General features: G+C 28.1%; 1 protein-coding gene and 2 long non-coding RNA genes across 4 annotated transcripts; 2 read left to right on the forward strand and 1 right to left on the reverse strand.

Moving 5' to 3' along the window:
* Positions 1–4631: 4631 nt before the first annotated feature.
* Positions 4632–8560, forward strand: LOC132946909 (uncharacterized). Its single transcript, XR_009664794.1, has 7 exons — positions 4632–4926; positions 5067–5229; positions 5383–5568; positions 5659–5715; positions 5831–5899; positions 7720–7812; positions 7887–8560. It is a non-coding gene; the product is annotated as an uncharacterized LOC132946909 (long non-coding RNA).
* Positions 8561–12849: 4289 nt separating this feature from the next.
* Positions 12850–16927, forward strand: LOC132946834 (uncharacterized). The gene is made up of 7 exons (XR_009664782.1): positions 12850–13113; positions 13254–13426; positions 13580–13734; positions 13822–13878; positions 13994–14062; positions 15294–15383; positions 15458–16927. It is a non-coding gene; the product is annotated as an uncharacterized LOC132946834 (long non-coding RNA).
* Positions 16928–21569: 4642 nt separating this feature from the next.
* LOC132946742 (kelch-like protein 3) lies at positions 21570–26349 on the reverse strand. Of its 2 annotated transcripts, none has more exons than XM_061016805.1 (10): positions 26095–26349; positions 25805–26027; positions 25550–25725; positions 25367–25463; positions 23125–23281; positions 22947–23053; positions 22602–22886; positions 22392–22535; positions 22049–22322; positions 21570–21982 (listed from the first exon to the last, which is right to left on the reverse strand). In XM_061016805.1, the coding sequence occupies exons 1-10, from the start codon at positions 26232–26234 to the stop codon at positions 21780–21782; spliced, it is 1806 nt and encodes a 601-aa protein (XP_060872788.1). In that variant the 5' UTR covers positions 26235–26349; the 3' UTR covers positions 21570–21779. The 2 variants fall into 2 exon arrangements, with proteins under 2 accessions (XP_060872788.1, XP_060872787.1); XM_061016804.1 differs by having other exon boundaries at positions 21573–21982; positions 25799–26027.
* Positions 26350–27817: the final 1468 nt, after the last annotated feature.

Raw genomic sequence — 27817 nt, forward strand, 5'->3', positions numbered from 1 at the left:
TAATTACGTATTACAATAATACTATACTGGAGGCTGTGTTAACTGTGTTACAGTGGCGGCTCGTGGGTATTTAATAAACTAAAAAAAGGTGTATAAGTGGATGTCGCTCTGCTGTACAGTAGGTTACAAGTGGGTCACTGTAATGGATGGTTTTAAATTTGAATTCAATGATATAATATCATTGTATAAGAAAAACGATTCTGAGGAAAAACGGTCAGTTAGCCTAAGATATATTAAGTATATTTGATGATATTACTGTAAATAAAGTAATTTATATATTTACCTATTTACGTGGAACCTCGTTTTAAATTTTCAATCCTTAGCTATAAAAGTTGAAATTTGATACATTTATAACCAGTGATGTAGTCGTAATTTTTTTACTGAGTTTACGTTTTAATGTGCTTGATATGTAAACGTGGGGGCTTCTCCCCCCCCCCCCCCCAACCACTATATATACTACGCTATTACTAATGATATATTTATAATTACATACACTTTACTACTACCTTACCGCAATTGAGTCTCTATAGTTTACAATCATACTCCTAAAATATATGATTATACATTTAAATTGCTTATGATTACCTATGTTAATTTCTTAACCCTATCCCCACTTCTTTTTAAGTCAAAAAACCTAAATATTTATTAATATTTATAGCCTTAAATGTATACTCGGTAGTATATAAATTAGGTATCACAACTTTGAATGACTAAAAATAAATGAAAATATCATTTTTTGTAGATCAATTGTTATATTTATGTAATTATTGTGTGACACAGTGTAGGTACATAAAATAATATTTTTTGACAAAATTATTTTCAGTAATGCATGTGACCGTGAATCTCAGCGTCGGCTATCGTTATCGATAAGCTTATAATTTTAGACGTATAATATATATATATAATAAATAGAAATCAATGCAATGAAGTTAAAAATAGATGTGTAAAATGTAAAAATAATAACAGTTCCTAATGAATATGATAACAAGGAAATATGTTTGGTATTATTGATTATTCGTTAATACTATTTATATTATTGATTTATAGCTATACAGTATACCCGTATACCTGCGTATCACAAATTATATTATAAGTATACGCATCAACCAAAAACTGGAGAAGTCGTTATACGCCGTATACCCGCGTATACGCCCCACTACACCACTGTTTATAACTAAAAAATAATTATTAAATTTTAAAATTGATAAATTTTGTCAAAATGCGTACTTTAAATGCTTATAAAATAAAATTGTGCGTATGTATTTTTAATAATTTTCAACTGCTATTGTAACAAATATATCAGGAGCCTTGCATTACATTTCCATGCTTTTTTACTCAACAAATAATATTTTATTGATATTTATAGAAAAAAAAAGTAAAAAAAATTGAAAACTGACAATGTCTGTAAACAGCTCATAAAGAGTCAAAATATTTTCAAAGTCTTATGGTGTATAGAAAATGAAAATATAAACATTCATTAAAATTTTCATGTATCAACAGTTATTCATTTTTACATAACAATAAAATAACAAAACTACTACATGGGAAATCAAATGAATATCCAAATCCAATTTTGTTAAAATATTAATTTTTTATTTTACACAATAATATATAGAATCTGTACATTGATGCACAATAAGCATATTTGATAAGGGTTACAATAATACATGAGTACGTAATAAGAAGCCACCCACTAGTGGCACTTGATGTAAAAATATGAATTTCAAATGATCATAAAAATTTAATTTGATTTTCATTTAGACTTTATTTTAATAAAGGTAGACAAACTTATGACGAATTGTATTACATTTTCAAATCTTGGATTTCAAAAAGAAATAATTTTTATGAATTCTCAACTCAAAATAATTTTCTAATTTTCTTGATTTTTCCGTCCATTGAACTTTAAATACTTATAAATAAAAACTGTAACTAAGGATTTTTAATATTTTTGAAATGTCATTGTAACAGTATAGTAGAAGCCTTGTATAATACATTTTCAACCTTTTACCAAATAAAAAAATGTTTTATTGACATTCATAGAAAAAAAAGGCTAATAAAATTTAAAACGGAAAATGTTCCTAAACAGTTCAAACAAGTCAAAATATTTTGAAAATTTTATCGTGTATAGAAAATGCAAATATAAACGACCAGTGAAAATTTCATGTACATACGTTCATTTGTTTTAAAATTTCATAACTTATAAATACTACTATATTGACTAAATTGAAGGACTAATACATTTGTGATTTAAATTCATTTTTTTCTTTTCTAGTCAATCGTTTTGGTTATTGAATTTGTCAGTTACTCACTGGGTGCACCGGAAAATATTGAATCGCACAATGCAGACATGAATCATGACTTAAAGCACAGTAGCGACCAAGAACTTGAGGAGTAAGTAGTATAACCTACTCCTTCAAAATACAGGACATTTTTATAAAATATTTGCTTTATTTCCGTACATTTATATAATTTTATTTTCCTATTTATACACTGAAGTTTTACTTATTACTTATTACTATTTATTTTATAACTATTTTTTTTCTGTGTTTTATAGTTCTTTGTCATATTATACCTATGAATAACCTCAATGAATATAATGCACTTATTAATTGAAATCAAATTATTGTCCACAAATTGCGTACAAATCGTTTTTACATCTTTATTTGCATCATATTTTTTTAAATTTGTAGTTTCTTGGTTATTGAGCCAGGAATTAACAATATAATTAAAGCCTGTCGAGTTATAGAAATACTTCGGTACACACCAACTGATTTGTGAATAACTTTGTGGCTTGGTGCAAGAAGGGCAAATGTCACATTTTGACAAAATTGAGATAATTTGTCCAATGTCATTAAAATTGTCTTATATTGTTACTTGTGTTAAAAGGGTCAATGTAACGTAACCTTTTTATTGGTTTTTAATTCGTGCACTTAAATTATGCTAATAAAAATTTCCCATGTCATATTTAAACAATAAAAGAACTATTTAACAATTGAATATGAAATATATTATGACTTATGTCTTATCATTGAGACCATAGGTGTAATTTGAGTTTTAAATTTGGGGGAGGGGAGATATCATAGTTTACATATTGCGTTTTTATGTCCCTGAAGGATTAGATAAAAAGGGGCAATGATTGTTTCTTTCCTTTAGCTCATCCAAGCTCCCAATAATTGCACTTATTATTATTGATACATAAATTATATTGTAATAGTAATAAATGTCAATACACTAATATAGAAAATAATAATTGCTCTTCTTGTATAAAAAGTCAGAATGGATATGGAGACGGAAATGTAAACAGTGATCCATCTGCATCAGAAAATCCAATAAAAGTTTTCTGTCCTTATAATAGAAAAAGAAAACTTGTGTCGACTAACCGTGATGGAAAGCCAGGCACTCGTGAAGCAATGTGTGCTGGATTGTGTGCAATAGCTTGTGTTTCGTGATCGAAAACTAGTGAATGTGCAATATGTATGAGTTTATGTCCACATCAAAATAATGTAATTTGATATAGTTAAATTGTAAAATGTAGGTATATAGATTTAGTGTTTTAAATATACAATTTTTGTGAATTTATTTGAATACGAAGAATGCAATTATGTAGTCAATTAGTTTAATTTTAAGCAATTTGATTGTAGAAATCATGATAATTTGTACAAACATTTATGCAAATTTAATACATTTTTGTTTATGTAATTTTGTATATAATATTATATTTTACATAACATATATGTTTTTCTTACTCCCGTTTTGGCCATAGATTTACGCTTTTCGTACGTGTTGCATTGAAGCACAATACAGGACGCACGCGCACTCACATGTCAGTGTGTAATATTTTGGTCATGAAAAAAAGGTTTATTTTTCCCTCAAACTTACGATTTTAATTCCAACAATACGTCGCAACAATTATCTCGATATGCAGTCCACGAAATGTTCTTTTTTTCCCCAACATGTACGAGGATCGATCGAGGCACATTTTTAAAATTGTGTTTAGTTAATTAAATATTTAAGTTGGAAATTCTGATATTTTTTTAATATTATACAATTTTTATTGCAATTTAAATTACAAAAATTAAAAATGCAGCTCGATCGTCCCCTTGTATATATTATTACGGACGATCCGAATATTTTTTTCAGAATGAAAGTCCTGATAATTGTTGACACGTATCGTTGGAATTAGAAACAGAAGTTTTTGACAAAAAAAGATGTGGTAGTGAGGCCCATAGATAATATATACAAGTATATACAACAACTAGATAGCCGTCTTTACTCTACAGTTGTGACCAAGTTTGAAGTCGGTCGCCATTTATAAAGCAGGCAATGTTTAGGTACATTTGTTTTACATTTATTTATATGCATATTATATATTTATCCATACATAATAATATATACTGTAATAATATTATTTTGTAAACATTGCCCGCTTTGTAAATGGCGGCCGACTTCGATGACTAAAAGGAGACGGCTATCTAGTTGTTGAATACTATAATTTATTATTATCTTCATTTCCGGGCAAGCGTCGTCCGACTCGCATAGACACCGCCGATTGTGTAAGCCGTGATAACGACGATACGGCTCCATAGGTACTACAAACTAGTGATGGGCACTATCGAATAGTAACGCTGTACTATCGAATGTATCATTCGAATGTTTTTTTATATGACCGAATAGTTTTCAATTTAAAAACTGTTCGAATACACCGAATTTTTTCAGAACCATCGAATATTCGAATAATTCAGAACTATTGAATAATTCGATTATTCGAATACTTCAGAACTATCCAATATTTAAAATACTATCGAATAATTCGATAGTCATTATTCGATAGAGACCATCACCTTTAATAACCAACACATTTAGATAATAAACAAATAATTAGCATTGTCTTATTCTGTTTAATTGGTTACATCTTTTTACATGAAGGTAATTTATTTATTTTATTATTTCACATTTCTTTAATCATATTTTATTGTTATCCAAAGAAGTTAGACTTGTGACGATACATATTTTAATGATTTCGTGTTACGCTTATAAACAATGTTTATGACTATAATATTTTTCAGGAATAACTAGGATTTGTATATCTGCACGTCGCTTCTTCCGCTATATACTGACTACCGACTGACTTAACTAGTGGCTGCTGCAGAATTCCGAGCAGAGTGCAACTCGCTGATTGCTTTTCCACTGCGAGCGTCTAATGTTGTGATGTTCATGATTTCGATGCAGGTACCTAATTAATACATTTTATTATTCGACATTTCTTAAATCATTTATAGTTATCTAATTGATTGAGACTTGTGATGATACATTCAATGAGTTTGTGTTTTGTTTGTAAACAAGGTTTATACTTTATTTTGTCATGGCAATAATATTTTTCAGGGATAACTACGATTTGCATATCTCGTCTATACTATACTAACTACTAACTTGTGATAACAAGTGGTTGTTGCAGAATTCTGAGCAGAGTGCAGCTTGCTGTTTGCATTAGCACTGCGTGCGTCTGATGTTCATGATTTCGATTCAAAAGAAAACAAGTATTTTTTGATAATCTACATTACGTTAAATGTAAAAATTTTTTTATTAAATTAATTAAAGTGTTTGAAACTTATTTTTTATTGTGTAAGATATTAATATTATATTTAAAAAATGTTTCAGATTCAGAATTTCATTTTGGGAATAACCTACCTACATTACCATTTAGTGGTGTAAAAGGTAAAATATGATTTTATGTTAGATTATATTTTAATAATTTCAAATTTCATTTTGAAACTTCTCAAATCCTTACATGTACCTATAACTATGATAGTATTGTATTATTTGATTTTAGTATTTACCATTCGAGGCTGCTGATTATATGATTAATTTGCACTTGTAACCACAGAACGGACGTATAATGGTAATTATAATATTAGTTATGCAGATAAATCATCTGTTGTTTATATACTTATATTTGTTGAGCTATAATAATGGTGTACCTACTGAAAACTATAAAAATAAATCATTTGTTCCCAATCTTTAATTTAATAAAACAAGAAGGTTACACTGAAACTTTAAGAATTATTAATCAATTTCTTAGTTTTCATTTTGTGTATTAATGAGTTTTAAATGCTGTGTACTATCGGAGGTATTATCAATAATTATTTTCAAATATTTTTACACAGCTAAAGTAACAACAAATATATTATTATATAACGTTTGTATGTTTGATTTTTGGGGGGCAACTGTATGTGCACATTTTATTCAATTATTTACTTGCTTTGTTACAAAAAAATATATAACCTAGTTAATTTGTAGACTAGTTATGAAACACAAATTCAGTTAAAAGTCAATTAACTTTACTATATATTGTATATCAGAATAAAACAATTAAATTCATATTGTTGACAATGAATACATTGATTGTAGTAGCATGATGAGTAATTTTAATAAAGTAATATTTAGTCATCATAGAAATGTTATTTAAGATATTTTATAATTAGATAAATATTATATTATTTTATACCTATTATGTCTCCATTTCAAAACACATACATTATGGTTTTGCATTTGGTCATTGGTTTTATCAATAGTTTAGTTTCACAATGCTACGTTTAAGTTAACCATGTGTGCATTTTTTTTTGTACATTAAGAGGACACTACACTGGGATTTGTTGTCTTCGTCTTGCAAACGTACAGCATATGAAATTTGACGTTCACAATAATATATTTTACTCTGTTGTTTCTAAATTTAGAATTAATTTACCTCTTATAAAATTTAATGGTAAGAAGGGTGTCTCGAGGCTTTCAGTGATATTTTTCCTTAGAACTAATAAGGCAGTTATGACATTTTTTAGAACTCACTTAAAAATATCAATATCAATAAAATCCTCGGAAACGCTGTGGTTAATATTCTTACTTTTAAATTGAATAAGAGGTAAATTCATTTTAATTTTAGAAATTATAGAGAAAAATGTGTTGTTGTGAACGTAAAATTTACAATGTTGTATGTTTATAAGACGGAGTCAACAAATGCCCTAAACAAACTTCATTCCATTTCACTATATCTTGAGCTACTTCATTAAAGTAGTCTACCTCTAAATGTATTTTGTCTTATAACCTTGAAACAAAAAATTGTTTATCTTATCAGAAATGTTTTGTTTTTGTTTAAAATTAATTAATAAAACTTCAACGAGAACGATACAGTTTATGACCTGTTTTGCATTAGATATTGTTAGATCATTAGCTGAGTGATAGATAAATTGATTTTGGAATGATATGATTTTTCTCATATTTGTTAAAGATAGAAAATTGAGTTAAATATATTGCAAGAACCTGCTGAAGTTGTTCTCATAGCATTTTTTTTTAAAGTCCATTAAGTTTAAATTTTGACACAATTTTCCTAAATTAAAAACATTAGTAAATTATTTTGTAGATAGTAATATTAATTCAGTTTATAAAATATTAAATTTTTATAGCTAATGCTCAAACATTAAGTACAAGGTTCCTCATAAGTAGTTCTTGCCAAATCCCAAAAATGTATCAATAAATAAACAATATTTTACTCATAGTTTTTTGAAGTTTAAATATTGACAACATTGTAGCAATGTAAGTTATTTTGTTGGAATTCAAAAATATAATATACGTGATAATTAGTATTAGTTCTTTTACATTAAAGATTTGTAATTTATATATAATGATACATACATAAATTAAATTTATTTTATTTTATTAATTTAGGATTTTGATCCTCATTGTGCTGTACCAGGATGTCTAACTAATACTGATGTAAAGGAGAATGAGAATATCAGCTTGTTCCGACCAACGTCAATAGTAGGTTTTATAAACATTCATAATTATTGTTTTAAAATAATTGTTGATATCCGTTTTTTTTTCTTATTTTGTAGGAACAATTATATGATTGGAGTTTATCATTAGGTTGCCAGTTGACCGTAAACAGTTGTGTGGTGTGTCAACGACACTTCAGAAGTGAAGATATTATTTATGGAAGAGTATTGGTAGATGGTTCAATTATAATAGTAAAAGCATTAGACCGTTCTACTTTGCCAATACCAATGGATGCTGCTGAGGAGTAGTATTGTGCAAACAAACCCCCCTCCGCTGTCGCTTCAAACTGGATAAACATACAAATAAAAATAAATACCAATTAATGATACCTAATCAGCTTTTATTTTTAGATTAAATATTTTTACTTAAATTTTACTTAAAGTTTTTTACATGCTTATTTGAGTTTTTATAATGATGTTTTTAAGGGCTTATTTTAATGATGTTAAGGACTACAATTCCCAAGCCCTGGTTATAACTATAATACTATTAACACTACTTTATTACTTATATACATTAGTCAAGATTGGCATATCAAATGAGAAGATACGATTTAACTTGCCGCTATCATAATTTAAACACATATATTTATATTTTATTTTTTTTTTTTTTTTTTACTTTAAATATTACATTTTTATTTATGTGATCAACTTTATTTTGATAATACAAATAAAATAAATATGTAGCATAATTACATTTAAATGACCTACATTGCCCCCAGATTTCACCTTTTTCAAACTCTGTTAAATGTTAACTGTACAGATTTTTAACACGGGTATTTGCAGCCTGTGGGGTTGTGTTGGCCAAACATAAATTACAAGTCTAAAATCATAATATCCAATCAGTGTGTGTTAGGCAAACTTTTCTTGCCTATTTTGTACTTTTGTAGTGCATGTTTCAAATGTTTGCATGTATATTTTACAATTTAAAATATCGTATACTTAATACACTATGATTTATTGTATTGAAAAACAATTTACATAATATGTATGGTTAACATAAAAAGAAATTAGGTAGTATCTGTTTACTTATACTATATCCATCATAAATGTTAATTTGTTAAAAAAATTCTTATATCAACATAAAAGTGAAGTGACAATAGTTTACAACCTTATTTTTCAGTTATGTCCGGCTGGCGGCCATAAGATATTTTATCCCGTTATAGTATAGGTAAGAGTAAATTCGACCAAGGGAATGATGGCAATTAGGTACTTTAGTTCTTACACAGCTAGTTGGCTAGTATATAAATACAGTGCAGTGTGTATAGATTATATTATTATAAACTAGTTTAATGTTTTATCTAAGTAGTTTTACCTAGCCTAATATTTGAACTGGTTGATTTATTTTTAAACAATATGTTTTAAGTTACCTACCTACGTAGGTGTTTACAATAGACGTCAGCGAATGAACATATTTTAATGAAATACCTACTTTTGGCAGAATGCAGAATAGGCAGTGGCGCAGGAACTATTTTCCATGAGGGGGGGGGGGGCAAAACATAAACACCTAACAACTATTCTTTCTTCATATTTTATTATTTTTATGTTTATATTGGTAGTGTAAGAATTATATAAATGTATTGATATAATTATATAGGTAGTATAAATGAAGGTATTTTGTCGTCCAAAAAAAGGACAAAAACACATTGCATGAAATTATACAAAGAGAGGTTATTGTTGGGTTTACATTACATTCCGATGGCTGGTCAGGGTTGGGTTCTAAAGTGGCAAAATATAATAATAAATATTATAATATAGTAATAAAACCTAAGTATATATAATAATATAATAACTATTACAGGTATCTTATTGAAACATGGTGGAGAAGTATGAATAAAACTGACATTTAACGCGTTTCTGAGGGACATGGCACAAGTATTTTAATATTTATTAATTTAATTTTTATTTTGTTTTATATTTAATTTTATATTCAATTTTATATTAATTATTTTTAGATTCTGAGCGTAGCGAGGAATGTAATGGTTTTACAATGATATTTATTTCTTTTTCTTTTTTATTCTGTAAACCCTTTTCTCCCTCTAAACTTGCTCAAAAGTATCAAGTATAGCATCTTTTCTGAAAGATAATGTTCTATAAATCTTCTCTTCTTAATGCGTTACCTATGCTGGCGTCGTGTGGACAAACGTGATAACTCACACTATCAGCCAATCAACACATTTTCCCACCACCATCGTAGTAGTATAGAAGAAAAAAGGCTGTGGTTGTTTTACGATATAATGGACTGGAAACGATATGGTTGGCGATGGTCCTAGGACGGCCACAAAAAGGTTCCACCGTAGATAAGATAACTGCAGGGACCACGAATTAAGATATTATATCCATAGGTTGATACTTTCAACTTTGATAGGTATAATACTAAACAAGTGATTATAACTTATTTTAATACCTTATTAATGCATTTTTAAATTAAATTAAAATAACTACACTTATTAATTGGCAAGGCTGGGCAAGTTAATGATATTTTTTAACTCGTTATAAGTAAAGTATTTTTTTTTCAATTAAGTTAAAAGTTAAGTTAATCGACATTTTTAAAACATCAATTAAATTTAAATTAAGTTAACAAATAATGTTAACTTAACTTAACTTCAATTAATAAGTTAAAAAATGCATTGAAAACGTATTAAAATAACCAATACGACATGTTAATCACTTGGATATAAATATACCTATTAATAAAGATACATGTCATTTTAGAAATCTATATTTCACTCTTGGTTCATTTAAATTTAAATTTTAGCGTGAATGTGCTTAGGTACTGTATTGTAACATTTACAATTCAAAAAATAAATTACTCAATCATTTAAAAATTATAAAAAAAAACTGCTATATTTTTATTTAAAATATCTATTAAATTTTAATAGTAATGCCATCTAAACATTTTGATCTGCCATTGATCCTCTTCTCTTATTTAGTAACTGTCCTCCAGCACTAAAAAGCCGCTCAAAATTTGCAGATGAAGGGATGGCAGTATTATACTTAGTATATATTTCTTTAAGTGTATTTAGTAATTATTCTGAAGGAGATTTAATATTTGTGTTAGACAAAGTATTGTCAAAAAGAATAGTTTATAATCATTATTTGAATCTGATAACCGTGAGATTAGAAAACCGTGGTATGAACTATAATAATGTATAAATGTATAATACACCAGTATAAGTAGGAAGGTATTTTTGTAATAAAATAATTATATTACAAAATAAATTAATAAGTAATAACTAACAAGTACCTCGTAAATAGGTATTATAAATCATAGCTTCGAGAGCTCGTACCTATTGATGTCTTTATATACGGACAGTTATAGTGTTAGATACATAATAATTACCCCTATATTATTATTAATTATTTCCTAATTAATACGACATATTACTGATATTGGTTTTTATTTATAAATCAATATACAAAACTCTTCGCAAGTATTCCTTTTTTTTCTGATAATATTTTCTATATTCTACGAACAATAAATTAAATAAATAATGTTTTTCAGAAAAATTTCTGTTAGTTCAAAATTAACTTGATTGGTAGTATTAAAAATAATTTTAAATGATTTTAAGTTAACATAGATAAAAATGAGTTAAAATAAAGTTGAGTTAGGTAATTAAAACAGCAAACTTATAAGTTAAGTTAATGAGTTCAAATTAACTTAACTTATTACTTATGAACTCTTAATGCCCAGCCTTGTTAATTGGAGCTAACAGTTTTTAACATTTAAGGGGAATTATTTAGGCAATTTCTCATCTCGCCGTTGCCACCCGAGATCTTTGTATTGGTCGTAAATGATTATTAGTGTGTGTGGCGTCCATGCGGGTCGATTTTAGGGGAAATGGTAAACTCCTACAGATGTAGTGTTATCTCCTACAAAAGATAGTGTTAACTCCTATAAAAGATAGTGTTAACTCCTACAAAAAATTAATACCGTATTGCTGTAAAAAATATCAGTCTTGCAATATATTAACATAAAATTGTTTGAAAAATATAATAAAAATGTTAATAAAACAATAATCATTATCATTTACGATTAAAACAAACTTTTTTTGAAAAAAATAATAAAAAATTCAATAAAACAATACTAAGTCATAATCATTTACGTATATTTTTGTGGCATACTTTGGAGATAAACTCTAAACGTGAAATTTTAGCGGTACGGAGTGCTCACGCCCTCCTCGCACGCACACGTCACTATCAGTATGTAATATTGTGATCATGAAATATGTTTATTTTTCACTCAAACATACGATTCTAACTCCAACAATACGTCGCAACGATTGTCTCGATATGCAGTCTACAAAATATTTTTTTTTTCCAAACATGTACGAGGATCGATCGAGGCACAATTTTAAAATTGTGTTTAGTTAATTAAATATTTAAGTTGGAAATTCTGAATTTTTTTGAATATTATACAATTTTTATTGCAATTTAAATCACAAAAATTAAAAATGCTGCTCCCCTTGTTTATATCATTACGGACGATCCGAACATTTTAGAATGAAAGTCCTGATAATTGTCGACACGTATCGTTGGAATTAGAAACAGAAAATTTTGACAAAAAAAATTGTGGTAGTGAGGCCCATAGATAATATGTACAAGTATATACAACAACTAGATAGCCGTCTTTACAGTTGTGACCAATTTTGAAGTCGGTCGCCATTTATAAAGCAGGCAATGTTTAGGTACATTTGTTTTACATTTATTTATATGCATATTATATATTTATCCATACATAATAATATATACTGTAATAATATTATTTTGTAAACATTGCCCGCTTTGTAAATGGCGGCCGACTTCGATGACTAAAAGGAGACGGCTATCTAGTTGTTGAATATTATATCTACGGTGGGGCCTCTTCCTTTCCGGGCGAGCGTCGTCCGACTCGCATAGACACCGCCGATTGGGTAAGCCGTGATAACGACGATACGGCTCCATAGGTACTACAAACTAGCGATGGGCACTATCGAATAGTAACGCTGTACTATCGAATGTATCATTCGAATGTTTTTTTATAGACCGAATAGTTTTCAATTTAAAAACTGTTCGAATACACCGAATTATTTCAGAACTATCGAATATTCGAATAATTCAGAACTATTGAATAATTCGATTATTCGAATACTTCAGAACTATCCAATATTTGAAATACTATCGAATTATTCGATAGTCATTATTCGATAGAGCCCATCACTTCTAATAACCAACACATTTAGATAATAAACAAATAATAATATTGGCATTGTCTTATTCTGTGTAATTGGTTACATCTTTTTACATGAAGGTAATTTATTTATTTTATTATTTGACATTTCTTTAATCGTATTTTATTGTTATCCAAAGAAGTTAGACTTGTGACGATACATATTTTAATTATTTCGTGTTACGTTTATAAACAATGTTCATGGCGATAATATTTTTCAGGAATAACTAGGATTTGTATATCTGCACGTCGCTTCTTCCGCTATATACTGACTACCTACTGACTTGTGACTACTCAACTAGTGGCTGCTGCAGAATTCCGAGCAGAGTACAACTCGCTGTTTGCTTTTCCACTGTGAGCGTCTGATGTTGTGATGTTCATGATTTCGATGCAGGTCCATAATTAATACATTTTATTATTCGACATTTCTTAAATCATTTATTGTTATCTAATTGAGTTAGATTTGTGATGATACATTCAATGAGTTTGTGTTTTGTTTGTAAACAAGGTTTATACTTTATTTTGTCATGGCAATAATATTTTTCAGGGATAACTACGATTTGCATATCTCGTCTATACTATACTATCTACTAACTTGTGATAACAAGTGGCTGTTGCAGAATTCTGAGCAGAGTGCAGCTTGCTGTTTGCCTTAGCACTGCGTGCGTTTGATGTTCATGGTTAGGTCTCATTACGTTAAATGTAAAAATTTTTTTATTAAATTAATTAAAGTGTTTGCAACTTATTTTTTATTGTGTAAGATATTATTATATTTAAAAAATGTTTCAGATTCAGAATTTCATTTTGGGAATAACCTACCTACATTACCATTTAGTGGTGTAAAAGGTAAAATATGATTTTATGTTAGATAATATTTTAATAATTTCAAATTTCATTTTGAAACTTCTCAAATCCTTACATGTACCTATAACTATGATAGTATTGTATTATTTGATTTTAGTATTTACCATTCGAGGCTGCTGATTATATGATTAATTTGCACTTGTAACCACTGAACGGACATATAATGGTAATTATAATATTAGTTATGCAGATAAATCATCTGTTTTTTTAAACCTATATTTGTTTATCTATAATAATGGTGTACCTACTGAAAACTATAAAAATATATCATTTGTTCCCAATCTTTAATTTAATACAACTAGAAGGTTACACTTAAACTTTAAGAATTATTATTCAAATTCTTAGTTTTCATTTTGTGTATTAATGAGTTTTAAATGCTGTGTACTATCCGAGGTATTATCAATAATTATTTTCAAATATTTTACACAGCTAAAGTAAAATATATTATTATATAACGTTTGTATGTTCGATTTTTAGGGGGAAACTGTATGTGCACATTTTATTCAATTATTTACTTGCTTTGTTACAAAAAAATATATAATCTAGTTAATTTGTAGACTAGCTTTGGAACTCAAATTCAGTTAAAAGTCAATTAACTTTACTATAATATATTGTATATCAGAATAAAACAATTAAATTCATTATATCCGACATTTAGTACAAGGTATAAGTAGTTCTTGTCAAATCCCAATATCTATCAATAAATAAACAATATTTTACTCAAAGTTTTTTGGAAGCTTAAATATTGTAAAAATTGTAGCAATGTATGTTATTTTGTTGGAAATCAAAAATATTGTTCCGAGGATAGAAATTGTTTGAGATATAATTATTGTATTTAATAACACAATAACATAATATTAAAATTATTATTTAGATTATTTTTCTATACATTTTGCTTACTGTTTCACTAATAGTAAAATTAAATGACTTATTAATATAAGACGGCAGACTATCTCCACTCAAAATCATTTGTTGCATGCAATGACTTATCATTGAATTTAAATTAAACTCATACATTACAGTTACTTACTCAATCACAAGATACACTCAACATTCACAGCAGAGAACTTCTCATTATTTTTAAATTTGTTTCAGTATGAAAAATGTTGTCAAACTTCAAATTACTATGAAATTAAAAAAAAAATTTACTTTTGTAAAGAACAATTTATGAGCAACAAGTATTGAGTTTTCAAGATTTTTGACTAATCTTTGAATTTGTTTTCAGTATTTATAAAAAAAAAAAGTTGAAACACTTTTTTAGTAATTCAGTGTTGAAAGTATAATATATATACTATTGTCAACGTAATAATTAGTATTAGTTCTTTTAAATTAAAGATTTGTAATTTTTATATAATGATACATACATAAATTAAATTTATTTTATTTTATTAATTTAGGATTTTGATCCTCATTGTGCTGTACCAGGATGTATGACTAATACTGATGTAGAGGAGAATGAAGATATCAACTTTTTCCAACCTTCAACAGTAGGTTTTATAAACATCATAAATATTGTTTTAAAATAATTGTTGATGTCTATTCTTTTTTTCTTATTTTGTAGGAAAATGTATATGGTTGGAGTTTATCATTAGGTTGCCAGTTGACCGTAAACAGTTATGTGTGTCAACGACACTTCAGAATTGAAGATATTTTACATCCAAAATTATTAGTAAATGGGTAAATTCGAACAGTAAAAGTATTAGTACGTTCTGCTTTGCCAATACCAATGGATGCTGCTGAGGAGTAGTATTGTGCAAACAAACCCTCCTCCGCTGTCGCTTCAAACTGGAAAAATATAAAAATAAAAATAAATACCAATTAATGATACCCAATCAGCTTTTTTTTTTAGATTAAATATTTTTACTTAAATTTAAGTTTTTCACATGCTTATTTGAGTTCTTATAATGATGTTTTTAAGCGCTTATTTTAATGATGTTTAGGACTACAATTCCCAAGCCCTGGTTATAACTATAATACTATTAACACTACTTTATTACTTATATAAATTAGTTAAGATTGGCATATCAAATGAGAAGATACGATTTAACTTGCCGCTATCATAATTTAAACACATATATTTATATTTTATTTTTTTTTTTTACTTTAAATATTACATTTTTATTTATGTGATCAACTTTATTTTGATAATACAAATAAAATAAATATGTAGCAAAAATACAACTATTTAACTATTTTCCATGAGGGGGGGGGGGGCAAAACATAAAATACGTAACAATAACTATTATAATATATTTATTTGTGATTTATAACAGAAAACCGTTCTTAATATTTTATTATTTTAATGCAGATAGTATATTTTAGTATAAGAATTATATAAATGTATTGATATGATATAATTATGTAGGGCGTAGGCAGTATAATATATATAAATATAAATATGTTATAGGTATCTGGTATTTATACATTTATATATTGATACAAAACATAAAACATACCTATTTACTTTATACCTGTAAAAGTAAAAAGTAAAAATATATAAATAAAAATTACTCAATATGTTAACTATGTATTGTAGTGTCATAATAATAAATAATAAATTGATAGTAATAATAATAACAATATTACGCACATTCATACATTCATGAAAATTAGACCAATTTTGAATGCGTAAACTACAATAAATTAAACGTAATCTACGATTGTATACCCATTAGTTTTAATGTAGTTGGGGGGACTTTTGCAGATTATATCTGAGTGGTCAATTGCCCCCTCGGCCCCCCCTTCTCCGACGCCACAAAGAATAGGTATGTTACAATGGAAGAACCAATAAAAATAATATATCAATTTATTAATTGTTCGAATATCTCCATGACCATCGGCCACTATCAGGACGGATCCATGGGGGGGGGGGGGGGGCTAGGACCCAGCCCCCCCTAGACATATTTTTTACAAATATAAATATTATAAATTATATTAAATAACAAATAAACAAATTCTAAACATCTTTTCACATTGTCGCTTTATATATTAATAATAATCAATAATTTATTTATCACATTGATTACCTATACTTACTATTATGACAACATTTTTAAATTAAGAATAAAGTATAATATTTTAATATAATTGTATTTGTGTTGTAAAAAAATTCCTCCCCCCCCCAGATCTTTGCTCTGGATCAGTGCCTGGCCACTATATACCTATAATCGCGAATACGTAGAACGAATAACGGCACTTTTCCCCTCCAAAAAGCATCGATACGCGGATATTATAATTATTAAATACCTACAATAAATTGTTATAATTTAACGAGAATCGATGCGGCGTTGCTAAGATAATTTTAATTTCTTTTTAAGCTATAAACTGTCGCGACTCGTGGACACGTAATTACGCAAGTGGTCTCTTCTGAACGGTCTACGCACAAAGTATAGCAGTTTTTCAATAGTTTTAACAGTTTTCAAAAAAAAAAAAAATATATTTAGCTCTTGTAAATTAGGTATTTCAGTTAAAATTATTAACGCATATTCTTATACTAAATTTTAGAGGACCATAGTTAATATCCTAGCGAACGAAAATTGATTATTTGACTGTCAAAATGTTCAGGAAAAAAGCTTTACCGGAATCCAACAAAAAATATATAGTGATCATACCATTTGAAAAAATAAAGTCGATTTTATTATTGGCATACAATACTGTGTGTTTAAAAATGTTGAAAATATTATAAAAAAATTGCATTTTAAAAATAAAGAAACACGCGTCTTTTTTTTCATTTTAACGAAACTATATCATCGATCGATAATTGTAAAAAAAAAAAAACCACGTACAATGACAATAGGATACATCACTTTGTATATTTTTTGTGTAGTAAAAAATTATACAATAATATAAAGACGTTAAGGCCCCTGCAAATGTGTCATTTTTAAGGAGTCGTGTTTAGGCAATTATTTCGTTCCTTCGATTACTGATCGTCTTTGTGTGTGTAGTTAATGATAATGTCAGGTAACGCGAATGTAATTTAAATAAAAATTATTAATGAAATGAGTAACGTAATTGAGTTTCTTATCGAAAGTATAATTTACCCAACACTTGGGATAATTTATTGTTAGTAGTTCTGATGATCAAGCCAGGATTAAGACCCTAGGCTGACAGCGGTATTTATATAGTCACGATCACAGCTATCAAATAATCATAATATGAAGAAAAACCAAGTTCGGAGGAAAGGAAATTACTAGTTTACTAGTTTCAACAATTATATTATATAGGGGGACGGAGTGGCCGAGTGCGACGCAGCCGACCCGAGTTTAATTCCTCGGCCATGGGCGGCATTTTTCTTCGGACAAGTCACGGTGTCCGGAGAACAAGTGCTGCCATCCCCCACCCGGGCATGGCAGATACCTACGGGTGCCTTCTTGAAAATCTGCCAAAAACTACACACACGTGTTTACCAACCAACTGTATCCTCCCCTACAAATAAACAAACAAACAGCTAATGGCCATAGTTGCCGGGCTTAAATGATCAATTAAAAAAAAAAAATTATATATAATAGTCTAAAGTAAATTATGGTTCACTTAGTAAATCTAACTTCGTACACATTCCCGACACCCCTAACATTTAGAAATTAGCCTTCTATGCGGCACCCGAAGTAAAATCCTGGGACCGCCTATGAAGATAATTCGATAGACACAAATAACTATTGTGTGTGTACTATATTGTTTAAGGGCGATTGTAAACTCCGCCGGAATACTGGTCACATAAAAAGGCAGTGAAAAGGTCTAATGCATACTCCGCCAATTTTATTTTCTTACCTGTAATGGGTTTATGGAAACTCCGCCGGTATTAAAGGCGAATGTAAGTTTCAGATTTAGTTCCTACACGTCGGAAAAGGTTAAAAATGAACAGCATACGCAGGATTTTTCAATGGGGGGGGGGGGGGTGTCTTGAAAATTAGTTACAATTTTATTTTTGTTTTGTCCAGTACAATAATTTCAGACGTTTATTCGAGGTATATTAAAATGTTTGTAACTTTTCAACTTTTCTGGTAGAAAAAATGCTTTGATCTTCGGTGCCCAACGTATGTTTTTGGAATCAAATTGGAACTAGTTGGTACTTTTAGCAGGTCGAAATTTAAAATGCTCAGCGATTTTTAAAATAATTGGAGAAAAAAAAATGAAAATTTATTAAAATTGTTTGGTAACCATCCTCACTTGGATTCTATTTGATTGGTTTAAATTTCTTTTCTATAAATGTCAATAAAAAATTATTTATCCGGTCAAAAAGCTTAAAAATGTAATACGTAAGGTTTTATTATAGGTAATATATTAACGATACATAGGTATCATGGTTATTTTTTATAAGCATTTAAAGTTCAAATTTCGTAAAAACCACAGTTAATTTGTATGGCTAGACAATTTAATACAAGGTCTTTCATTCAAATAATTACAGATAATTTTAGGAAAATTGGTATGCAAATATACAATGTTTTTTCAAAAATGAATTCATTCTGGTCAGATGTATATGAAATTTACGTCTTGCTTACTATAGTTGACGACAGTTGAAACTTATTGATAAATATTTTTTTTTAAGATGTATTATACGGCAATGGGGGGGGGAGGGCTTCAGCCCCAGTGCCGCAAGTACGCCAATTTGGGCCCGTGTGTAAATAAAATGAATGGGCCCCCTCCCTTACTTTTGAAAATTGAAAAATTAATCCATTGACTATTGTAAAATTAATTTTTCCAAATTTGAAAACATACTTTGGAATTTTGAGTTTTTACTCATACAAAATAAGGTTAACATAATTAAAACGCGTAGGTACCTATGTATTTACAAATAAATAAATGTAATAATTTGTAGCCTTTTTTACTCATTTTAAATATAAATAATTATCAAATAACAAGTAAATTGAACATACCATTCATTAACAGTCAATTAGAAACTCAAAAATAAATACTGTACTCACTTTAAAAAATTATGGCTATTATATAATTTATTTATTATTTTATGAATTTAATTATTCAAATAAATATCGCAACTAAGTTTTCACATACGTTATCAAAATGGATAGCTTATTGACCGACTACAATATAAAATGCGTTTTTCTCGCATAACAAAAATAGGCACCAATAATTGAAACGCGTAAACACACTCACACTAAACCGGTCAAAATGCGCGTTCCTTCGTATGACGCACTTTAATCGATTGCCATCAAACTTTTTTAATTTCGGTTATACAGTCCGCAAAAGAAACGTTGATGGATGATAATGTTGGGTACAAAACAAAACCGATTATAAGATTATCAAACCAAAATCAAGTTCTGTATCATTGTTATCCGTAATGAAAAGTCGTAAATGTTGTGTATGTCAAAAAATATAGATTATAAGATATTTGTATCTTTCGCCCTACGTCGAGTCGGGATCATGGCTTAAGATTTATCTTAAGCTATGGTCGGGATACTATTAATATCAGCTTGTAGCTTGTCGTATTTTCCCGTAATTCCGTATACGTTTTGCTTAAATTAAGTATATTTTAATGTATACTATAGTTGGCTGTACCAGCGTATAAAGTTTCAATAACAAATTGAAATTATTATATATTCATATTATATTGTTAATATATAGAAATTAATGTAAACGGCTGGACAGATTTTTATGAAATTTGGTAAAGAGATTATTATTATTACGCCTGTTAGTGCTGTGGTATAAATGATAAAATTTGAAGCAATTATTTCATGAGATTTTTGAAGAAAAAAATATTAATTTTAAGGTCTGAAAAATTTAAAATTCTTTAAAATTCCTTAAAACCTAGACATTTTTTCAGAGTTTATGAATATATAAAAATTTAAATCGGACATTCCGAAGTATGTTTATTTAACACCGCTTTTTGGTCTAAAACTTATGAAAAATACGTTTTCGGCGATCCCTTTAATCACAAGAATATCATCAATTATACTTGGTAATATTATAGGCTGATCGTCTTTTTTATACAATGATGTAATACAATTGAATTCAAATTTAACACCATCCATTTCAATGACCCACTTGTAACCTACTGTACAGCAAATCGACACCCACTTACTCGCCTATCTTCGAATTGTATAGATTATTCAAAATATGGATATTAATTAGTGGAAGAAGTTTGATAATAAACAACTAGAATCCATTAAACGCACATAATATATTACTAGTATTATTATACAGTCTGTTGACCGTTAGTGGCAAACGCGTTGAGCGATAAATGCAATAAGGTCAATCAGATTTAATATAATGATATTACAAAAACTGATTAATCAATAAATGTGGATAGCTAGAGTGAATTTAATTTACTTGTCTACTCTAACCAGTAACAGAAGACAGCTGGCATATTCAAAGATACTTTTACACATAGAGTGCAGTTTTTTATACAAAAAAATGTATAAAATAATTTTTTGTCAAGCAGAAAATTAATAATAAATGTTGTAGGCACTAAATTAATTTTAATAATATTAAATTATAAATTATAGAATTACATTTTTTTTTGGTTATTAAGTAATTGTAATTAAAGTTGTTTAGTTTATTTTAAATTAGATAAAGTCATCAATTTATAAACTAGTAAAAATAGGTAATTATCAAATTAAAATTGTAAATGTATTTACCATATTAGATATTACACAATTTAAAGTTATTTCTTGCATATTTTCACAATTTTGATACTTTTTAGTGCATAAGAATACTCGTTCTAATTATACATATTATGATAAAACATTAACACATTATATTCAGCTTTAATGAGCATTTTTATTTGAACAAATATAATATATTAGTTTAAAAATATAAAAACATTTAGATCAAACAATTACAAATTGATAAAATTTTAATAAATGGTTTATAATAAATAACACAAAATAATGTACATCAATGTATCATTGTGTATGATCCATAGTATACTAACAATGGGAAAAATAATTATGAAATTTGGTGACTACTGTTTTATCTACGATTACTCCATCAACATAATCATAGTTACTTTTCGGCAATTTTTCTATGGACCAGGTATTGGTGTTGGGATTGTATATTTCTATAGAACCCAACTGCTCTTCTGACAGATCATTAAATCCAGCAATAACATACAGCAAGCCATCTAATACACCTAGATTAAAAATTAATTTTAATTCAATACAGTTAAAAGATATCTTCAAAAAAATATTGATCCTACTTAATATATAACTGTAGTGAGGCAAATGCAAATCAGCAATATATGTCCAAGCTCTAGAACCAGGTTTGTAGACTTCTACACTTCTAAGACATCCTGATTCATTTCTACCTCCAACAGCATACAAAAAACCATCCAAAACACCCACCGAAACATTACTGCGACATACTGACATTTCAACAACTGATGTCCATGTGTCAAGAGTGGGATCATAACATTCGACAGATTTCAAATATGAAATACTACCACCATCAACATCATGAGAACATCCTCCTATCTATACACGATTGAATATTAAAATATATTATAAACTTAAAACAAAATATCTAATAAAATAGTAATCTACCACATATAAAAGGTTATTGAGTACTCCGACACCCATATCATATCTCTTGGTATCCATATTAGATATCATTCTCCATTCTTGATAATTCATATCAAAGACTTCTGCACTATTCAAACATCCAATACTCAAACTGAATCCGCCAACCTAACATTTTATATTACAAAATATATTTAAAATATAAAATAAGTTGATTATGTATAAGAAACTTACTACATATAAACAGTCGTCTAAAACACCAAATCCGTAATCACATCTTTCGACTGACAAGTCATTTATAGATACCAAACTAGAGGATTGTAAAGATAAATCAAGCATTAAAACGCATGACTCATTACACATAGCAAACACAAAGTTATCTTTAATTAAGGCTAAACCATGACAAAAATGATAATCCAAATTAATTTTTGTTGAAAATTGCCACAAGCTAGTTGTTGGGTCATACCAGTGGATTTCCCAAAAATCATTTTCTTCATGATGACTGAACACTAGAATAACCTGATAAGATTAAATAAATAACATTATTGTAAAGTTAAATTAATCAAAATAGAATCATACCTTTTGTCCAGACTTTCTAGGTGTATTTCGAATAGTTTGTGGAATAGTTACAAGCTGTTGTGTCTTAAGTGCATGTAATTGAAAAGCTTCTATTATATAATCTTTACCTAAAAATATTATTATAAGATATATAAGATTAAATTTATAATAAACCCATATTTATGGGGAAAAAACATACATTTAAGACTGTTTTTAAGAAGAGGTTCTACAACTACATTAGTTGATATGTAGTCTAAAGATGCTAGTGGCAAACGTACATGTTCCATTAATTTAGGCAAACTATCATATCTATCATTTAGTTTATAGTTTACCCATTTAATGACACATTCATAAACCTAAAACAAATAAATACAATAAAATTCAAATTTAGTTATATGAATTTTAGAAAGAAAAAAAGATTTTATCAAGAACAATCAAAATTTTTTTTTTCAAAATTTGAAAAAGTTCTCAAGGCTATAATAATCTCAAAAAGTCAAAATATTTCGAAAATGTTACCATATAAGGAAAGTTCTAATATAAATATTCTTTTTTGAGTACCACAAAAAAAATTAAATAGATTAAATTTATAGATACTAATTATTCAATGAGATACAGGCGTTTGAAAATATGCGTGTGACGTCATAGAGCTGAAATCGGAATGGTGGTGTATATTTTATGTGTAAAAGTGTTTAGATTAACTTAATTTTATTTTTTTATGTAACCTTAAGTATTTTGTGTGTTTATAGTTTTTATATACTTTCTAGTTTTTTTATATTAGATAAAACTATTATACTAAATTTTGTATAATTTGGTTTACACAGCAATACAACGTGATTCGCGAACCAATATTTTTACTTAATTATAATTTATAATATGTATACAATAACAAGATATATTAAATTTTAAATCATACCATTGTCTTAAGAACATAAATATACTAAGAATAATAGAAAAAATTTTGAAATACTATTGTTAGTCATTAAAGTCATTGTGTAAATCAAACTACTTTTACATGTAAAACATGGGTGGCTGCTCACTTGTCGGCTCTATAACGTCACGCGGCCATTCATCAACTCTAACTATCTCGTTGAAAAATCATTTTTTTAATTTTGAATTTTAACAAAAGTTTTTCATTATTTGGACTACTATAATACACCAATAAACTTAAAATCAAAAATATTAAAAATGATTTGTTCTTTAAAATGTAGTTATGACATCAATCAGGCAGCTCAATCTTTTTTTTGCTAAGTCTTGTATAAGTATATATTTATTTATTAAACCACTCAAAAATAGATATTTCCTTGGTGAAAATTTGATGATAACTTAACTAATACCATTATTTTGACCTGGTAAGCTATTTAAATGCTCTTTGTATAATAAGACAAAAAATAATTTTTTTTTTTAAGGTTTTAAATCAATTTTTAATATAATATATGGATAACAACTTATTGTAATATATTTTAAATTGAAATATTGTTAAGAGGACGCTACACAGATATTTGTTGTCTCGTCTTACAAGTAGCACAAGTACATAGCACATTTTACGCTCAGCAGATCACATTTAGCTCTTTTAAAATATAAAGGTAATATAATGATCAATACTCTGTTCAAAATAAGATAATGACCCGGCGCCCTAGTTGTGCGCATGAGCGTGGCTTTGTTCCATGTCGCCGTAGTGAGAACGGCGCCTGACCGTTGCAGAATAAAAATTGGTTGCTGCCAGGTCATCTTCTTATTTTGAACAGAGTATAGGGAGTTTCATAGGCTTTATGTTTTATTTTAACTTTAAAGCGAGTTATGAGCATTTTAAGATGTACAAACAGGTTAACAATTTTAAAATTCTCATTTAAAATATAATAAAACCTATGATATGCCCTAGATAATAATTTTACCTTTAAATTGTATAAGATGTCAATTCACTCTAATTTTTAAACTAACGGAGCTAAACGTGATCTGCTGAGCGTAAAATTTGCTGTATTTTACAGACTAGGAAGATGGAGACAACAAGTGTCTGTGTAGCGTCCTCTTAATGAATAATAATTGTTATAGGTGGTTTAATTTATTTAGTTTTATAATTTGTTACTCAGTTACAGACCTTAATCTACTACAGTTTATTGTAAGAAATAAAAATATTATAAGTACGATATACATTGTGGCTAATAGAGATATAATAATCAATCTTTAAGGATGAAATAATGTACATAGATTATTATTTTTTTTTTTAATTGTGTGATTTAAAGTCTCTATTTATTATTTAACGTGATAAGTTTATCATATTTTCTAACATGGTATAAGTGTACAACCGCCAATACATATATTTCTTGAGATAAAAATATCCAACCCATCAGTGAACAGGTTAATATAATATGTAAGTAAATTGATATTCCATTTAATATAATAATGTACTATACACATACTATTATGAATTTTAGTTTACTTACTTTTTCTTCAGATGGGGCATTAAGAACATTACTGGAGATAAGCTCAATCACTTCTTCAGTAGATAAAGATAGAAATTCTTTACCTTTAACCACATCTCTGAAAATCATAACCATTCATATTAATATACTATTATTTATACAAATTATTAACAAAACTAGATAATCAAATTAAATTTATCATACAGAAACTTTTTTCTAATGTATGCTTCAGAACTTGACAACAATTCTAAACAGTTATGTAAGTCAGCAAATGCTCTAATACCAATACAATGTTGAGGATCTAGTTGTGTTTGTAAAAACTCAATACACGCGCTTTTTACAAAGTCTAACTGAAAGAAATTTGCTGCTGGTAACAGAACCTTGAGAACATAACAATAATGCATTTCAATCATATTGATGAATGTCTACCACAAATCAAATATTTATTATTACCTGTACATTTTCTTTGCTTATCATAATTTGGCCAGTGTAAATATAATCCACCAACAGTTGCAAAACGGTTGAATCTAACTCTTTTATATTAACAACATCTTTTTTGCTTTCATTGAAATTACTGAACATTGCCAGAAAATATTGACTAGCAGACATTAATACAACCCTATGACCAAATATTGTTGTACCATCATCCGTTTTCAATGCAATATCACACAAAGCTTCATCTCTAAATCAAACATCTGTTATTAATATTTATTCTACTAGGATTGAACGTGTAACAGGTCACAACATACTTGCGTAAAGATTGTAGTACTTCAAATACTTTAACAATGTGAGAGCAATTTGTATAGTTTGTTGATTCACATTCACTGGATTTCGAAACATCCATTTGATCACTTTCATAATTCGGCGCACTGTGTATGGCATCCGCCATTTTATGGATATATATTTTGAAATATTATTAAAAAAACGTGAATAATTGTATATAATATATTTTATTGTGTGAAATAAATAATTATGAAATGAAATTTGAACTCTGGAGCCAGGAATACGCATGCGATTATTGCGATTATTAGTACGACCGTTATCACGCGCAATTTATATCGAGTGATAAGCACTTGTCCGATAATGATGAGAATGTTAACCTACGGCGGTTAACCTGTGACCAACTTGTGGTGGTGTTGCACAACAAGTCGGGAGATTTTTTCGTGTTTTTTGTCCTAGCGCAGCGTACCGAGCGAGCCACTGGTGTGCATGTGGATATTCTTATATAAATTATCTATGTATGCGACGAGTACTGAAACGCATGCGCACTGCAAATCAGTGCCCTAGACCTAGACCCTAATCAACGGATTAATCCGTGATCTTGTCTTTTAATCCGTGCCCTAATCCCATGCGACTCGTCATTAATGATGTCTTCAACACGTCGTATCTAGGTTAGGTGTTTGATTTGCCACCCGGCAGTTGTAGCTGTTTTTAAACTTTTCAATACTAAACGTTATTATGAGACTTCATATAAATCATTTGCCGAAAAATGTCCAGTAATTTGTGAACTTCATAAATCAAAAATTCAGAACCTGCATATAAAATATTAAGTGCACGAATCATACAACAATTTCATATAGTTAGTTGAGAGCAAGTCTCACAATTTTTCTAAATAATTTTAAATTTTTAACCCAATTTTCTATTTACATTATAATTATTATAAATTTGTATTTTATTTTATTTTAATTAATCTAATCGGTAATTATCATTTTATTTCCACTAGGCCACTATCACTATGTTACTGTTGCATTATAATGAGTAATATGTTAAGAATATTTGCTTTGAATTTTGATGGCTCCCGATAATGCTCAAAATTCCCAATGTGGCACTCCAAAAATATTATTTGGTGACCCCTGCACTAACCTATCCTGTTCTGTAATCACTAATCTGTATTTATGTGCTACAAATTTTACAAATTAATAATTATCAAAGAATTTCAACTGCTAAGTTCATACTTTGCATGTGATACCTACCAATATAGGGAACTTATGGTTATATATAATTTCAAGTTATAAAAATTAGTTATAAGAAAAAATTAATTTGCTCTTGTAAATTTAACCTATACTAATTATTTCAATTAAAAGTATTAATGCATAATATTATACTAAACTTTAGAGGACCATAGTTAATAAACTAGCGAACCAAAATTGATGATTTTAAATCATTGATTTAACTATCAAAATTTTCAGAAAAAAAAGCTTTACCAGAATCCATTAAAAAAATATAGTTGTTACCTTTTGAAAAAATAAAGTTAATTTTGCTACTGGTACACCTGCGTGTTTAAAAATTTTGAAATTGTTATAAAAAAAATTGCCTGTTAAAAATAAAGAAACACATCTTTTTTCGTTTTAACGAACTTCTATGTCATCGATCCATAATCGTTAAAGAAACCCACGTACAATGACATAAGATACATCCTGTATAATATAATATGTTAAACTTTTTTATAACTTCCATATGTCAACTGTTAGG

This window comes from Metopolophium dirhodum, chromosome 6, assembly GCF_019925205.1.
Source record: "Metopolophium dirhodum isolate CAU chromosome 6, ASM1992520v1, whole genome shotgun sequence".
Classification (NCBI taxonomy): domain Eukaryota; kingdom Metazoa; phylum Arthropoda; class Insecta; order Hemiptera; family Aphididae; genus Metopolophium; species Metopolophium dirhodum.

Bases quoted from the DNA above. Each gene is read 5' to 3' on its own strand.
- LOC132946742 (XM_061016804.1), bottom strand. From the start codon at position 26,234: ATGGCGGATGCCATACACAGTGCGCCGAATTATGAAAGTGATCAAATG. The intron at 25,726-25,798 runs GTAATAATAAAT...TATGTTCTCAAG, and splicing joins TAAGCAAAGAAAATGTACAG to GTTCTGTTACCAGCAGCAAA. The intron at 23,054-23,124 runs GTATGTTTTTTC...TAATATTTTTAG, and splicing joins TCTTAAAAACAGTCTTAAAT to GTAAAGATTATATAATAGAA.